At 42.9% G+C, this 15,567-nt stretch overlaps 5 protein-coding genes across 5 annotated transcripts; 2 read left to right on the top strand and 3 right to left on the bottom strand.

The window, feature by feature from the left end:
- Positions 1 to 874: 874 nt before the first annotated feature.
- Positions 875 to 2,746, top strand: PKNH_0721800 (thioredoxin reductase, putative; the record flags this gene model as incomplete). The annotated part of the gene is made up of 1 exon (XM_002258473.1): positions 875 to 2,746. One exon carries the CDS (start codon positions 875 to 877, stop codon positions 2,744 to 2,746), a length of 1,872 nt encoding a protein of 623 aa, XP_002258509.1.
- A 1,149-nt stretch (positions 2,747 to 3,895) lies between these two features.
- PKNH_0721700 (uncharacterized protein) lies at positions 3,896 to 5,249 on the top strand (the record flags this gene model as incomplete). The annotated part of the gene is made up of 4 exons (XM_002258472.1): positions 3,896 to 4,102; positions 4,225 to 4,380; positions 4,515 to 4,667; positions 4,923 to 5,249. 4 exons carry the CDS (start codon positions 3,896 to 3,898, stop codon positions 5,247 to 5,249), a joined length of 843 nt encoding a protein of 280 aa, XP_002258508.1.
- Positions 5,250 to 5,518: 269 nt separating this feature from the next.
- On the bottom strand, positions 5,519 to 6,691 carry PKNH_0721600 (lipoate-protein ligase 2, putative; the record flags this gene model as incomplete). Its single annotated transcript, XM_002258471.2, has 1 exon — positions 5,519 to 6,691. One exon carries the CDS (start codon positions 6,689 to 6,691, stop codon positions 5,519 to 5,521), a length of 1,173 nt encoding a protein of 390 aa, XP_002258507.1.
- A 1,205-nt stretch (positions 6,692 to 7,896) lies between these two features.
- On the bottom strand, positions 7,897 to 8,801 carry PKNH_0721500 (cyclin-dependent kinases regulatory subunit, putative; the record flags this gene model as incomplete). Its single annotated transcript, XM_002258470.2, has 2 exons — positions 7,897 to 8,174; positions 8,351 to 8,801. The coding sequence occupies 2 exons, from the start codon at positions 8,799 to 8,801 to the stop codon at positions 7,897 to 7,899; spliced, it is 729 nt and encodes a 242-aa protein (XP_002258506.2).
- A 2,779-nt stretch (positions 8,802 to 11,580) lies between these two features.
- PKNH_0721400 (conserved Plasmodium protein, unknown function) lies at positions 11,581 to 15,054 on the bottom strand (the record flags this gene model as incomplete). Its single annotated transcript, XM_002258469.1, has 1 exon — positions 11,581 to 15,054. The coding sequence occupies one exon, from the start codon at positions 15,052 to 15,054 to the stop codon at positions 11,581 to 11,583; it is 3,474 nt and encodes a 1,157-aa protein (XP_002258505.1).
- Between the last annotated feature and the right edge of the window lie 513 nt (positions 15,055 to 15,567).

The raw sequence follows: 15,567 nt of genomic DNA, 5'->3' as shown, positions 1-15,567 counted from the left end.
TAGGGCATCGACCATGTCAATATGCCAGATGGAAAAGGTGGACGTGGACGGTTTGGTTTCCTTCTTTCCCCATTTTGGGGCTGCCTTTCAAGGGAAGCGCCAACCCATTACAGCTTAGGCATTCGTCACCTCTATAGGTTATCCCCTCAGCTACTTCTATATGTAAAAGGGTATCTCCCCGTTGCGCTGCTCTGCTTACCCACCTGTGAGGTACATACCTGCTAATGATCGGCGAGGAAAGGGGGGGAGGACGGAATCCTCCCATCTCATGCGTATATCAGGAAGTATGCCCACGGTAAGGATGCCTCCCCTAGGTGAATAAAAAAATATCAGGCCCCAATTATCCATCTTCTTTGAATTGCCCAACTGTTTACGAAAATGTGTGGAGATCTGTGTGGCTCCTTCTACACACTCTCTCCGGGTGAACGTGTGCACACGTTTTTTTTTTTTTTTTTTTTTTTTTTTTTTTTTTTTTTCTTGTGGTCGCGGCGCGAATGGCGAAGCGGCTATCCTACTGAAAAAAATAATCCCCTTCTGTATTATCAAAAAGGAGAAGAGCTCAATTGCATATTCACCTGGAAGTAGGTATGACCGTTTTTTTTTTTTTTTTTTTTTTTTTTTTTTCAAAATGACAGCGACAGTGATGTCAACAGGTCTGTGATGAGAGAGTTCCATATGGAAGGCCCTCGCGTGGATCCCCCTACGAGCGCAAAGTGTAGCAGTTAGGCGGTTCCAGTGTGGAGAATTTTATCCCCCTCCCCCCCCCATACTATCCGCCCCTGTTGCATCTACCCTTGTAGGGTACCTACACGTTAATCTGCCAACCACGCTCGCCTCTTCCACGGAGCCCTCCCCCCCCTGAACAGAGAGCAGCATGAACAAGAGGCTTGCCAGCCTGGCCATATCGTCCATCAAGCTGGAAGCATCGCAACATCTCTTTGTGAGAGAGGTGAGGCTTTTTCTGCATAGCAGTGGATTTGCCCGAGCAAGTATTCCACCTCGAAAAATCATCGAACAATTGAGGCATCCAGTAAAATCCCCACGTTGGCATATTGAGTCCCTCCAGAGGAGAAATTTCTTCCAAGTATTTTTGAAAGAAACGATGAGTAACGCAAAGAGCGAGAACCCAAAATACGGACATGCGCAGATGGAAGGGAAAAACGCATTGGAGAAGGGAGGAACTCACCCTAATCAAAGTAACAACCACGAATGTAAATCCCAGGGAGAGTGCAATTATGATTACGACTATGTGGTTATCGGGGGAGGCCCCGGTGGAATGGCATCCGCGAAGGAGGCAGCGTCACATGGAGCAAAGGTACTCCTTTTCGATTATGTTAAGCCAAGTAACAAAGGAACCAAGTGGGGAATAGGAGGCACCTGTGTGAATGTCGGTTGTGTGCCAAAGAAATTAATGCATTACGCAGGAAATATGGGTAGCCTTTTCAAGATGGATTCTAATCCATACGGTTGGTCTTATAACAATTTAATTCATAACTGGGGGAAGCTAGTTACCACGGTTCAGTCACATATACGTTCTCTAAATTTTAGCTACATGACTGGACTTAGATCCTCTAAGGTGAAGTACATGAACGGATTAGCCAGTCTGAAGGATGAACATACGGTGTCGTATTACCTAAAGGGAGACATGTCTAAGGAAGAGTTGGTTACGGCCAAGTACATTCTCATCGCTACCGGGTGTAGACCAAGTATCCCAGACGATGTGGAAGGAGCAAAAGAACTTAGCATTACATCAGACGATATTTTTTCTATGAAGAAGGATCCAGGAAAAACTCTAATTGTTGGAGCTTCTTACGTTGCTTTAGAGTGTGCAGGATTTTTGAACTCATTAGGATATGATGTCACCGTTGCAGTGAGGTCCATTGTATTGCGAGGGTTTGATTCTCAGTGTGCACTCAAGGTAAAGATTTACATGGAGGAACAGGGGGTTCTCTTCAAACATGGGGTTCTTCCAAAGAAGTTATCGAAAATGGAGGGAGAAAAAATATCTGTTCTCTTCAATGATGGAACCACTGAGCTATTTGATACCGTTCTCTACGCAACAGGAAGGAAAGGAGACATCGACATGCTCAATCTGGATCAGGTCAAAATACAAGTTAATAAAAATACAAACAAAATTATTACCAATGAGGTTAGCTGCACAAATATTTCGAATATCTTTGCCGTGGGGGATGTGGCAGTTGATGTTCCTGAGTTAGCACCTGTAGCTATCAAAGCGGGGGAGATTTTAGCCAGGAGGTTATTTAACCAATCGGAAGAAATTATGGACTACACATTCATACCGACATCTATTTATACACCCATCGAGTATGGAACTTGTGGATATTCAGAAGAAAAGGCGTACGAAATTTTTGGCACATCCAATGTAGAAGTGTTCCTTCAAGAGTTTAACAATTTAGAAATATCTGCTGTGCATAGGGAGAAGCATGTTCGAGCACAGAAGGATCAGTATGATACAGATGTGAGTAGCACCTGCTTGTCCAAACTCGTTTGTTTAAAAAATGAAGACAATCGGGTGGTTGGTTTTCATTATGTGGGTCCTAATGCCGGAGAAATTACTCAGGGTATGGCTCTCGCCTTAAGACTGAAGGCTAAAAAGAGCGATTTCGATAAATGCATCGGCATTCACCCCACCGATGCTGAGTCTTTCATGAACCTCACGATCACGCGATCGTCGGGACTGTCCTTTGCTGCCAAGGGGGGCTGCGGCGGGGGCAAGTGTGGCTAAACTATGAACTCAAGTGCATGTGTGGCTAAACTATAGACTGAAGTGCATGTGGGGGGGGTGGACAGAATGACACCTTCTTTAATTTTTTTTTTTTTTTTTCAAATTTTACACATATGGGGAATTTTCCATTTGAACAACTCCCTCTCCACGGAAACGCTTTAAGTGTGTATCTTGGGAAAAGCGCTGTAATCACGCAAAGGGTTTCAAAACAAAATGGAGTGGTCCTTCAAGGGAGAATCAGCGCCATTTGAGAAAGTGCGATTCCCCTGGGAGACCATTCCGCGTTGTTTTGTGTAACCCCATTTTTGAATTATTTTCCGTTTCCCTCTGCCGAATAATGTGCAAAATGGTCCCCACATCAGCATAGCGGGAAGGTAATAATTTGGCCCAGTGTAGAGAAAAAAAAAAAAAAAAAAAAAAAACTTTTAGCGCAGTTCCTTCGTATCGTTAGACGAGTCCTCATGCCACATCACGCGGTCAGTGTGATAACTCCGTGAGATTATTAATTCATGGCTACGTTCACGAGGATAGGAAAGTACAGTATGTACTTGAAGCTATTCCCGAACAAACCTCTACATCTCTATTTGCATTCTACGTGCTCTACGAAAAATTACACATATGATCTCCTCTCCCTTTTCACTAATTTCTGTTACTTAAAAAAATGGGTCTGTCGGTTGAGGCAAAATGGACAATGCGCTGATTCGTCTAGCCAAAGTGTGGATCTCTCAGTGGATGGAAAATATTTTAAAGGAATTCCCGTTGGACCGCTAGCCAGGGGAGGGTAGCTTAGCAGCTGGAGGAGAAAAATGAATCCCCCCACGGGACAAAAAGGAAATGTGCCTCATTTAGATTCTTAGAAAGATAAAAGGGTATAGGAACATATGCCCAACGGTGATACCGCACCCTCTCTGTATAATAAAATTGCGTAAATTTACTATTCATTGTAAGTATTGGTGTTTTCCTCAGTGTGGGGGTATATTCCTTTACGCATTTTAGTGTGTGTTAAGTCTTCGCTTTTTCAATTGAACTCCCACCATTGTGTAGTTGGACACTGTGTTATCTGGAAGTAACATCTCCTTTTTTTAAAGTTAAATTTTCTCCGTCTATCTCGTATCCTTGCCTCAACTTGTTACCTCCCTCATAAATGCCATGGTCCTGATACACACAAAAACGGAGGAGGAGAAACACCAATTCATGTTCGAAACGACTGTACATGTTTTGGTGGCCGACTTGAAGGAGGACCTGGTGAAGCTCCACAATTTTAGATGCAAAATTCTCAGGCTCCTTGATGCTTCAATCCAGTTGGCCAAGCATGGTCCCCTGCGGCCAGAGGCCATTCGGGGAATTACCGACGAGGTAAGTTGAAGTGAAAGGAGGGGTAAATTTTATTAGAATGACGGTTCAGGTCGTGACAAGGAAGCACTTTACCTTAACTTCTTCTTCCTCTATACATTCCCCTCCCCCTTCTTTGTGTAAAGGAACTCCGACTGTCCAATCCTAACATGTACAACCCAAAGGAAGTGACAAGCCCTGATGAAAATAATTTCAGAACGGGTATTCCCCCACCTCCTGAGGAGGAACATAAACTGAGGGATGCCATCAACCAGGTGAAGAAGGCACTAGCCGTGGATCAGGTACGCCAGTGTGTGTGTGGGGGGAAAGTGCACAGGGACACATATGGGAATATGCATAGCGGAACGCGCAAAGAATTTATCTCATAACCGATCGAAGTCACCTCCAAGTCAAATATCACTCTATCATTTCGCAGAAGGACAAGAGCGTTGTCATAACCCAGGACAAACTTAATGAACTGCTAAAATTGATAGTGGAAGCGTTGAGTTCTTGCTACCCTTCGATGGAGGGTCTTCCCCCCTACGACCCGACGAGGCTCCTCCTGGAAAATGAAAACGCCTTCAACGATGTAAAAATGAGAGGAGGCCAACGTACTGGCCACATTCCGCCTACACAATTGTAGAGTGCAAATCGTGTTAAGAGGAAATTGTCCCTCTACTGGGGGGAGGCGTAAACCAAAACTAAGGTGGCCACTCATTCTCTCCACTTCTTTTGGCCACCCATTCTCTCCACTTCTTTTGGCCACCCATTCTCTGCACTTCTTTTGGCCACCCATTCTCTCCACCTCTTTTGGCCACCCCTCTGATCAACACTTTCCCCACAGAACTTCATCATAGAAGAAACGTCCATCTGGTGGGCAGGGAAGGAACTACGTGGGGATTGTCCTCTGCGCAGTTACATAGGGAAAAATGAGAAAACGAAAATTATCGTCAAGTTGCATCCAACAAAAATGGGACCCCCCGAAAGAGAAAGAAAAGTAGATGAAGCAACGTACAAAGCTATGTTGGCTTACTATCACAAAAAAAAAAAAGAAGAAAATGAATTTGCAGAAGATGATGATGACTCCTACTTGAATTCTGAGTGGGCGAATCCTCTCAGTTTGCAAAAACATTTGCATGGAAATTTGACCAACATACGGTGGAAGCCTTAGAAGGGTTTCTTCTCCCCCCCAGGCGTATCTTTACGTGTGTGTATACGTGTGTGTATACGTGTGTGTATACGTGTGTGTATACGTGCATGAATGTTGTGTTCACCCCAAGAGGGGGGTACCTACTTTAACATTATCAACACAAGCGTATGAACACTGTGTCTCGATTTACTTCACTTGGCAAAGAAAAAACAATTCCTCTACTTTACTGCACTGGGGATGAGATCCCTCGGTGAGGAGGTTGCCAATTCGGGTGGAGTTCCCCGTTGCTATCACCGCAAAATGAAGGAGGGCTCGCAGAAGGCATCGTCGGATATCACCTTCCCAAGGGGATCCAACAAACGCGTCGACCGAAGATTCTTCGTCTCCTCGCTGCTACTGAAGGAACGGAAAAGCTTCTTCCAAATGTCTACATCCACCGTGTGTACTTGATCAAAGATCTGAGCACCTTCAGCAATTGGAGAATTCCCATGGATACCCAAATGGATTTCATTAAACTGCCATAAGGAGTAATTATTTTTATCATTCCGTTGATTAATTAACCTTCGTATGTTTGAGACGAATTTTCCAATGAGCCCCATTGGGGTGTTTCCACGACCAGGTAGGCATTCCTCCATGGAGGTTAAAAAGTCTCTGTGATTTCTTTTATTTCTGTATTGAGGTTGCTTCGAAGGGTTAACAATAACTCTTTCCATTTCATCGTAATCACATGACCACAGGAAGGATGTATGGTGGACAAAATAATTTTTAGAAAAGGCTTGTGCGTTTCCTCCAACCTTTCTCATAATAATTTCATCTTTCACATGATCGTAAGAGTGATGTACATAATCGTTTTCGTGATGGTAGAATTTGTTGGAATTTTTTTTTTTTTTTTTTTTTTTTTCTTCTTCTTCCTTTTCTTCCTCCCCAGATGGAGAGTTAAAGACGGGATGATAAAATGAATTGAAAACCCATTCTGTCACGTTGCAAGGATACAACTGCCTTTCCTCTGCAAAATGTAATGGCAGTATTAAGCTGAACATAAGACAATTGTTGTTAATGTACACCGTGCCCCCTCCTGTGTATCTCCTAATGAGTGCAATATTATTTTTACCAATGTAGTTAACATCCTTTATAAAATTTGATACTTTCCCACTGATGCCAAAAACCACACACTTGTTCTCTGATGAAGTTAATCCATCTTTGCCTTGTTGCTCCTTCGCACTGGAATATGTATCATTGATGAGAACAAAGCCGACGTTGTTTTGGCCCTGGCTGAGAAGGCTACTCATTCGATAGAGACACTCCTCTAGGAGCAACTGCTCGTACACATGAAATTTCCCAAGGTTTAAAAAGTACAAGACTTTTCTCCTTCCACCGTGCGGAGCCTGCGGCCGGAACAACTCGCTGATCGCATTCACCGCGCTAACCCCGCTAAAACCGCAGATGCGGGAGAGGCGACTCATTCTGTTGGTGGAGAAACTCTACTAATCACTCACACGAGGCATCACTCGCGGTTCGTTCCTTTGGATTCCTACATATCTGTGCACAAAAAAAAAAAAAAAAAAAAAAAAAAAAAAACTTCAAATAATATGCTACTCAGACGAAGGAGGGAGGAATCACACAAAGGAAATATATATAACTGGTCCGTTAACAAATTGATTGTCTCTGCTTTCGCGCCTTTTCAAGCGGTACCATCCCACCACGTTTTTTGTTCTTTCTACGTGGAATTATTTTTTATGGCTAACGCATCTCTGAGATGCTTTCCTATCGGGTCAAGAAATTTCGATTTTTTTTTTTTTTTTTTCTTTTTAAATGGTATTATTGTGCACCCCCTGGTCGACGTTGCTAACATGGGAATTTTGCGATTTAGCAAAGCAGTGCCTTCACCATCCTTTCGCAAAAAAAAAAAAAAAAAAAAAAAAAAAACTACACTCGCATGGGTTTGCATGTGCCCAGCGGGGGGCGCAACTACACACTGACCTTTGAGTAGGTATGCGTATATCCTCCTTCGTTTTGTTTCAACATAGAGAGGTCCCCTCCTACTAATGAAGAAAAAAGTAAACTACCCGTTCCGACGAATTGGTGAAACCACAAATGATACACCCCCTATTGAACAGTTAAAGATACATAAATGTGCAACAACATAAGTAGTAGATTGTCTACTCTCCTCTGTTCAGGCCACTTTGGAAAAAAAAATAAAAATAAAATAATACATCACGCCAATCGATTTTGAATCCCTTTTAACGTTTCCCCCCAAATTATCTAGATCATGTACGAATGGAGACATGTGGAGGAAGACAACTTCCTCCCTACCTTCGTCAAAAATGGGAAAATATTTTAAGGTCCACTCTTATGTCGGTTTGCATGCAGTTTATTGCATATATGAACGTACCCCCTCAAAAGTTAACAAAAAAAAAAAAAAAAAAAAAAAAAAAGGGACCTGAATCACTTTGGGTGGCATTCAAATTACGTAAAAATGGAAAAACGTGATGAAGCAAACAGGAGGAGCATTGGGGAGGAATTTTAAAGAGGCGTTGTATACAACGGGTTTGTGACATAAGGAATGGGACTGCTAGCCAATTAATGAATTGAAGGAGGCCACCGCATTGACGCATGACAAACAGATGACCAACGCGGTGTGTATAAAGACAAAAGGGATGGGGGGGGGTTAGTTATACTTCTGTGCCTGGACGGCCATTCGTAACTTGTCCTCAGCGGTCAGAACCTTTCGCAAAATCAGCTCCCGAATCTTACCATCGTAAATCATGAAATGCTTCCACCCCTTTCCTATATCTATTTGTAATTCATTCACAATGCAGTGCTCGGTTAAGAAGGCATTTGTTTTTCGCACTTTGCTCTCTGCATACTGTCTCACGTTGTCGCTCAGGATTATGTGGCGGTAGACGTATTTGTCGTCACGGTAGAGGGCCGAGTAGCACACGGGGCCTTCAAGGGAGAAAAAAAAAAAAAACAAAAAAAAAAGGAGGGGAAATTTATCATATGGGAGCAGTGTGTACGCGTATGCGCATGTGTGTGGGGAGACGAAGAAGAAAGTTGTTTTCCGCCGAAACGCACTCCATTCAAACACGCCACAAAAAGTGGAATTCACTTTTAGAATATACCTCTGGATGTAATCTTGTAAGTGTAATTTTCACTGGAGGATCTCAAAAATTCAAGGTTGAGATTTTCATCCATGCTATCCTTGACGGATCTAAATTTGGGCGTTTCAGATTTTCCTAATTCTTCCAATATGGCATAGTAGTCATCATTTCCGCTACCGTTCCCGGCGCACTTGGGGCTGCTGCTCGAGGGGTTGTCTGTTCCCACCTTGGTGGCGCTGTGGTCATCGATGGAACTTTGGTTGTCCTTAGGTTTGCCGCTCTGGTTGCCGCTCGGATTGCCGTTAGATTTGCCGCTAGGGTTAGTGTTAACGCGGCTGTTTATGCCGCTACTTATACTGCTTCTCACACCGCTGCTCCTGCGCTTGCCCTTGCTCTTACGCTTCACACCGTTCTTCTCGTTGCTCTTTTCTCTGCTTGGCCGATTTAGAGGCGTCCCGCCTGATCTAGTCATATTCTTGCCTTATTTGTATTCGACTTCTTCTCACCAGGTTTACGTTTTTCCTATGTCCCATCTTATGAAGGGAAAGAAATCGCTACGACGAATAGCACGGGGGCTTCTTTACAAAAAAAAAAAAAAAAAAATTTTTTCCTTTCCGGCGATTTACCTACTCCTCTCCTGTTCAGCTAGATACCTCTTTCTATATGGAAACCAAAATTCAAGAAAAGGCTGGCAGAGACATTAGGTATGAGAAAAATACAAAAAAAAAAAAAAAAAAAAAAAAAAAAAAAAAAACATACATGAATGTGCATATGTATGGACAAAAAATTTATTTATTAAAAGCGCGAAGACCGTGTCTTTTTTGTGACAAATGCTAGATGTTCGCTATTGGGCGGTCTAGGTGAACAAAGAGAATTGGAACAAACTCGAAAAAACGTTCACTGCTAAACAAGTGCTTGCTCCACCGCACACTAGGTCCAGCTCAACGTAGTAACAAAAAAAAATTACAAACTAAAATACGACACACACACACACACAAAAAAAAAAAAAGGAGACTGCGAGGTTTTGGCGCGTCTGTACAAATGTACTTGCTCAGTATAGTACAAGGGCACCTTTCAAATAATTTGAACAAAACAAAAACATTCATAATTCATAAAATGGCTAGCTAGGGAGGGATTAATTCGCGTCCATCCGTTTGTCTGCACTTGTGTGTGTCCGAGGGGCTGTTTGGCCAATGGGTACACCTCCTTCCCCCCTCTATCGGTGGACACTAGCCAGGGCGCAAATGGGTCCCCGAACAAAGCAAACTCAACGACGATAGTCAATCGAAGTGCCACTCAAATTGAAGCTATTCTTACACAGAACAGAGTTTGCACAACACATAGGTTCATGCCCCCCACAAATAGGTTCACATAAATGAATTCACTGTTCTTTTTTTTTTTTTTTTTTTTTAATTCTTTACAGTTCAAATGGTTTATCTGACCAGGGGGGCCAAACAAAAGAGAACATGAAGCGGCAAACAAATCGGAAAACGGAAGGCAACCAAATGGGAAGCAACCAAATGGGAAGCAACCAAATGGGAAGCAACCAAATGGGAAGCAACCAAATGGGAGGCAACCAAATGGGAGGCAACCAAATGGGAGGCAACTAAAAAGCGCATAAGCGAGGACCCCTCTCACTCACTTCTTTCTAGGCAAACACAATTCAAATAAGGCCAGCAAGTGGCACAGTCACTCGGCTTTAAAAATGTTCATTGTCAAAAAGGGAGCAAAGCCAGAGAACAGACATAATACGCCGGGTTATCAAATTTGGCGCACACAATTAAAAAAAAAAAAAAATCCGAACGCTATTAGGCCATTGTGTTTCCTCTAGGGGAAAGAAAAAAAAAAATAAATAAAATACGCACTTAGGACAAATACAAGCTCGGAGAAAAGAACAAATCAAACAAAGCGAATAAAGCAAGAAGAAACAACGCAAAGCTCAGCACGTAGCAGGAGTGCATTAACATTCCAGGTGGGAATACTTAACGAATAAAAAAAAAAAAAAAAAAAAAAAAAAAATATCCTCCGTGTGACAACCCTCTGATGTGTTGTGTGTTGCACAAGATTATCTGTGTGCCTCACAGTTTTCCTGAGCAACACTTACCCTCGAGGAGAAATTAACCCCACACACACACACCTTGGGGTAATGAACTCAACTCCTGAAGCTTGTGCTCAAGACGTAAGTAAAATTGAGATGACATTCCTTCGCCACTATTTTAAAATTATGCGGAGCTCGAACGGAAAGCAGAACGGAGTTTTTTCCTCCCTCTCATTTTGCTTCTCATTTATTCTTTCTTAATCAAAATTGGGAAGGCGTCCCCAGGAGGGGAAAAAAAAAAAAATATATTGGTGATATAATTTAGCCAGTCATTCTGTCACCTTTGTCCATCATTTTTGGAAACCTTTTCCCTGTACAATGAGAGCCAAACGGAAATACAATTCACTTCTGCGAGGGGGGTCACTAAGCATATATGTGTGAGAGTTGCAGCGCAAAAAAGTTTGGTAACCAATAGGAGACGAATCAAAACTCGTCGCTAGTCCAAGGAGGATTTGCTCAGTTTTAACACCTTTACTATTCATCGGGAAGCCTTTCTTTAGGAAGCTGTCGTCCCATGACAGATATAACAAATGCAATACATACGACGAACAGACTGACATGAACATAAGTTAAACGCATCTTGTGATCACCTCCCCCAAGGCACAAGACATTTGTACTTCACTGTAGGTAGGGTCATCTGAGGAAATAGAAATTTTACAAAAATTCAATTATGTTAGTAATTTCGACCGTTGAATCATTGCCACTGAGAATATTGGCATATTTTCCTGTGGGATATGCTTCTCCAAAAAAAAAAAAAAAAAAAAAAAAAAAGAGGAAAGGATTGGAAAGAACACTGCGAGACATACACCTCAGTGCCGCCTTTTTTTTTTTTTTTTTTTGTATCATCCATGTTGTCTAAAATGGATTTACTCTCCGGTTAAGAAAAACAAAAAAAACAAAAAAATAATCAGCATAGTGTGTTTTGTAGAAAATCCCTACACGCTGCACAACTCGCTCGGGAATTATCCCTCCGTAGTGAGCACATGGAGACATACCCAATAACACCGTGGCGCCACCGCATATGCAACAAGAACACTAGGCAAAAGAAACAAAACAGGAAAAAACAGAACAAAATAAGACAAAAAAAAAAAAAAAAATTAAACAAGGTGAAGTAGCACAAACAGATATGGGAACAATGGAAAGTGGAATGTCTCTACAGAGATCTAAGGGAATTGGTAAGATATTTTATTTTCGCGTCAATCACATCGCTACTTATCGAGTCGCTCAAAATTTTAAACTCCTCATGTACAATATTTCGAGCGACCATTTTCCATTTCCTTTGGGCTTCTTTTCTCTTCTCCAGAAAATTCAGAAAACTCTTTGTGCTCGTCATCTGTTTAACGAAATGGAGTAACTCCGGAGTACGAAAGGATTTACCTGCCTTCAAGTTCAGCATGTCGATAGGTTCATTTATTTCATATGAACTGTTCATATTCTTTATTATCTCATTTATGTAATTTGGTATGCTCCCGAATTCGGGTACATTAACCCAAGTGGGGATGGTTGCCACTTTCTCTTGGGCACCCGTTCGATTAACATCTTTCTCTGTGATGCGAGTATCGTTACCATAGTTCTTTCCTTTCCTACGATGGTTTGATTCCCCCTCTACATTCATACCACTCTGTGCATGGGGGCTTTTCGACCCTTCCGCATGTACAGCATGTTCAGGAGAGCGCCTCCCATAATTCTCTCCCTGCGAATGCTCCTTATCCTTTTCTCTTTCCATTCCGTTCAATCCCCTGTGGCCGCTATATTTGCGAGGGGTGATCATTTCCTGGATGCGACTGTCACCATGAGTGTTGTGAGTGGTGTCTCTCGATATGCTAAGCCTTCTCCTTCTGCGATTACTTCCACGACTGCTACTTCGGCTTCTTCCACGGTTGCTACTTCGGCTTCTACCACTATTTCTACTTCGACTTCTACCACTATTTCTACTTCGACTTCTACCACGTCTGCCACCATACATTCTCTCATTATCCTCCACCTGATGGTCCCTTGGGCATTTTCTTCTGTCTCCACCCCATCTCGACCCCCCCTGTAACTTCCCCTCACGACCATTCTCGCATTCCACAAATGTATCACGCACTGCAGAAGCCGAACTGGAACGGCTTTTATTCTCTTCTCCGTCGACACTGGAAATATGTTTAGGCCTCTCAATCTTGCAGTCATATTTGCTAACAGAATTTTTACTACTCACGTGGCCATTTCGCCTGAACGAGTCAGGTGATTCCGATCGATCACTGTGTGAGCCCCTTTTTTTTAAGAGGCTAACATCATAATATTTATTGCCCACAAAAGAAGTGGGGGGATTTTTGTTCTGTTTGTATTCACCCTGCTTATAGTTAGCAACACGAGAGGAAGGCGCATAATTATTATGACTATACGTGCTCCCATCGGAAGAGCGAATGCTCACGCTCCTTTTGTGAGTGAAGGAATGGCTCCACTCACCCGGGGGAGTCACCTTCCCCACGCCAACCGGGTTGCTACATAAAACAAATTTCCGTAAGTGAGAATTCCTAAATTTGATGTGAATGGGTTCTCCTCCTACTACGTCGTCCCCATTTCTCCCTATTCCCGCTTCTTCTGAGACACCACGATCGTCGCTCACCCAGTTTGTAAAATCGGCATCATACAATAACTCGATTTCCACATTACCATCAATTTGAACAAATTCAAATTTTTTTTTTTTTTTTATCCTTTCACTGTTTAATTCGTTCACGAAAATGTCACTTCCAATTTCACCACTTTTATCGCATCTTCTATTTCTACAGGGATTCTTTTCATTGTGCCTATCTCCATGATACTCTCCTTCGAACTGATCATGGAGACGATCGTCGAAGCTGGGTTTGAATTCCTCCTTCTTTTCTTCATCATCGATATCTCCTTTCCATTTGTTCAATAGCTTAATGTGATTCCTTCCCCTTGGATGATATTCTTCCTCGTGTGGATAGTAGTGCCTACGTTGGTCATATATGGGAACCTCATTGTCCATTTCGCTACGATCCCGTTTTCTACTTGAGCACTCGTTCGACTGTAGATCGTACTTTCCACTTCTTTGCTCTCTCTCTCGGCTGTGATTATCGTAATACGCTTTGGGTTCCTCCCCCCCAGTGGAAGATTCGTTTTCTTCATCTCTATGGGGGTGTAGTGGCCTTTCTCTCCACTCCCTATTTTTATGATATTCTTTCTTTCTTCTTTTTAAATTGGTGTCTTCTCTATCTTCACTGAGTTTTGCGCTTCCGCCACGAGATAGGCTCTCACGGTAATTCTCTTTTGGAGGCAGTTCCTTCTGATAGTCTCCTTCGCCATGATAATAATTCCTTCCGTCTTTATGCCAGTCCTGCTTCTCCTTGACGCTCTGCCATTTCTCCCTATATGTGTTTGGTCGATCCTCTTCAGAAGGCGGAGAGTACTGTCTTTTTCTTCTACTGTAGTAGGGCCTCCCCAACTCGTTTCTTCCGTGCGCCCCTTCGCTCCTGCTTCTTCCACTACTAGGACTTCCGCTCCTCCGACTGGAATGTTTTTCCCCTTTGTGGATTTCATTCCTTTCAAATTTGTTCAACGCTGATTCCCGTCTGTACCCGCTCGAGGTTTCGTACTCCCTGCGTACTGACTCACCGGACCGGTGTGCGCCATGCGGTCTTCCTCTTCCCTCAACGACATAATGATGATGCCTATGTTCTCCCCGTTTAGCTTCCTGCGTCAGATACTTGTCCTCATAGGGCGAAGAGGCTTCGTAACTTCCTCTACGTTTGGCGTGTTTGTCACGCTCATCGCGTTCACCACGCTTACAACGTTTATCACTTTCATCACTTCCATGACTCGCCCCCTGCTGGCAGTCCCCCCTCCCTTCCTTGACATACTTCCCACCCTGGAAATTTCCTTCTGACGTTTCCACACTCGACTGAGAGAAGCTTCTTCTCCCCGTAAGTGACACCCTCCTCCGTCTTCCATCAGGATGGAACATAAAGGGAGAGCTCCCTAGATTACTTTTTAATTTATAAATTTTCCTACCCCTATTTCTTGGGGTATGCTCATCTGCCGTGGATTCATCCTCCTGTGCGCCACTTCCTTTTTTGAGACTTACACTGCTCGGAATACTGTTACTACCAAGGTTTGCTTTCCCTCCAGGGGAGGTATCTGTATGGGAGGGGTACAATGCCATCTTACGCATATTATGCATCTTTCTTTCATGCGAGTGGTCATGACCCCCTCCGTTGTTTCTGCATTTGATCCCTTTCCCTCGGTGATCACCTCCATCGTAGTTGTCTTGGTCATCACCATCCCTCGTAAGGTTGTTCGCTCTACCACTGGTGGATAACGCACGGAAAGATAATTCATTAAGAACTTTTGCTTTCTTCCCGTTCTTTGCTAAATGGTATACTTTCCCCTTGTCCACTTCATGATCGTCAATACTAGGAGGAGTTCTGCTTGGTCTTTTATTCCGTTTGTGAGGAATTCCTCCATCTTCATTTTCCTCTTCTTTGTAATACTCCCCCTCATGGTACTTGATATAAATCCTTTTATTTGTATTGCACTTTTTCCTTACCATTTCGTTACCATCCTCTTCCATGGCCCCACTACTAAGTTGCTGTTTCTCCCCGTTCCGCTTGTCATTAAGATCCATGCTCGATATATTGCCTACTTTAGGGAAATCATCATTTGTGGTCTATGGAGAGGTGAATGATTCGTGCGCGCCCTTTACTGCTTGGCTTCTTTGGGTTCCCTCGTATAGTCACTTCGGGTATTTTTTTCCTTCTATTCAAAATTTATTCCATATCGGGTTGAATGTTCTTGGGGTAACCTCTATATACCTAAATCCGCCTTGCGGAAAAAGCCTTCTTATTAGTTGTTGCAAGTTGCGCATTTATAATTACCTACTTTTTTTTTATTTTTTTGGTGGGATATTTTTCTTTTTGGCATCCTTTTAGCATTTTTTTTTTTTTCTGCATTTATTCTGTATTTTTTTTTTTTTTTTTTTTTTTTTTTTTTTCCCTCTTTTTGGGCCTACAGCTTTACCTATCTATGCCCGCTGTTCAGCTTGGTTTGTCAGGCGAGCAGCCTCCCAGTGCCTGTTCGCAAAGCCTTCAATTATCGAAACGGCGACCACAAAAAAGTTTGATGCTCCCGCGGGAACCGC

Source organism: Plasmodium knowlesi (assembly GCF_000006355.2).
Source record: "Plasmodium knowlesi strain H genome assembly, chromosome: 7".
In the NCBI taxonomy this organism is placed as follows: Eukaryota; Apicomplexa; class Aconoidasida; order Haemosporida; family Plasmodiidae; genus Plasmodium; species Plasmodium knowlesi.
Note: the sequence above shows the minus strand (reverse complement) of the source record. Positions and strands in the feature narration are given on the sequence as shown.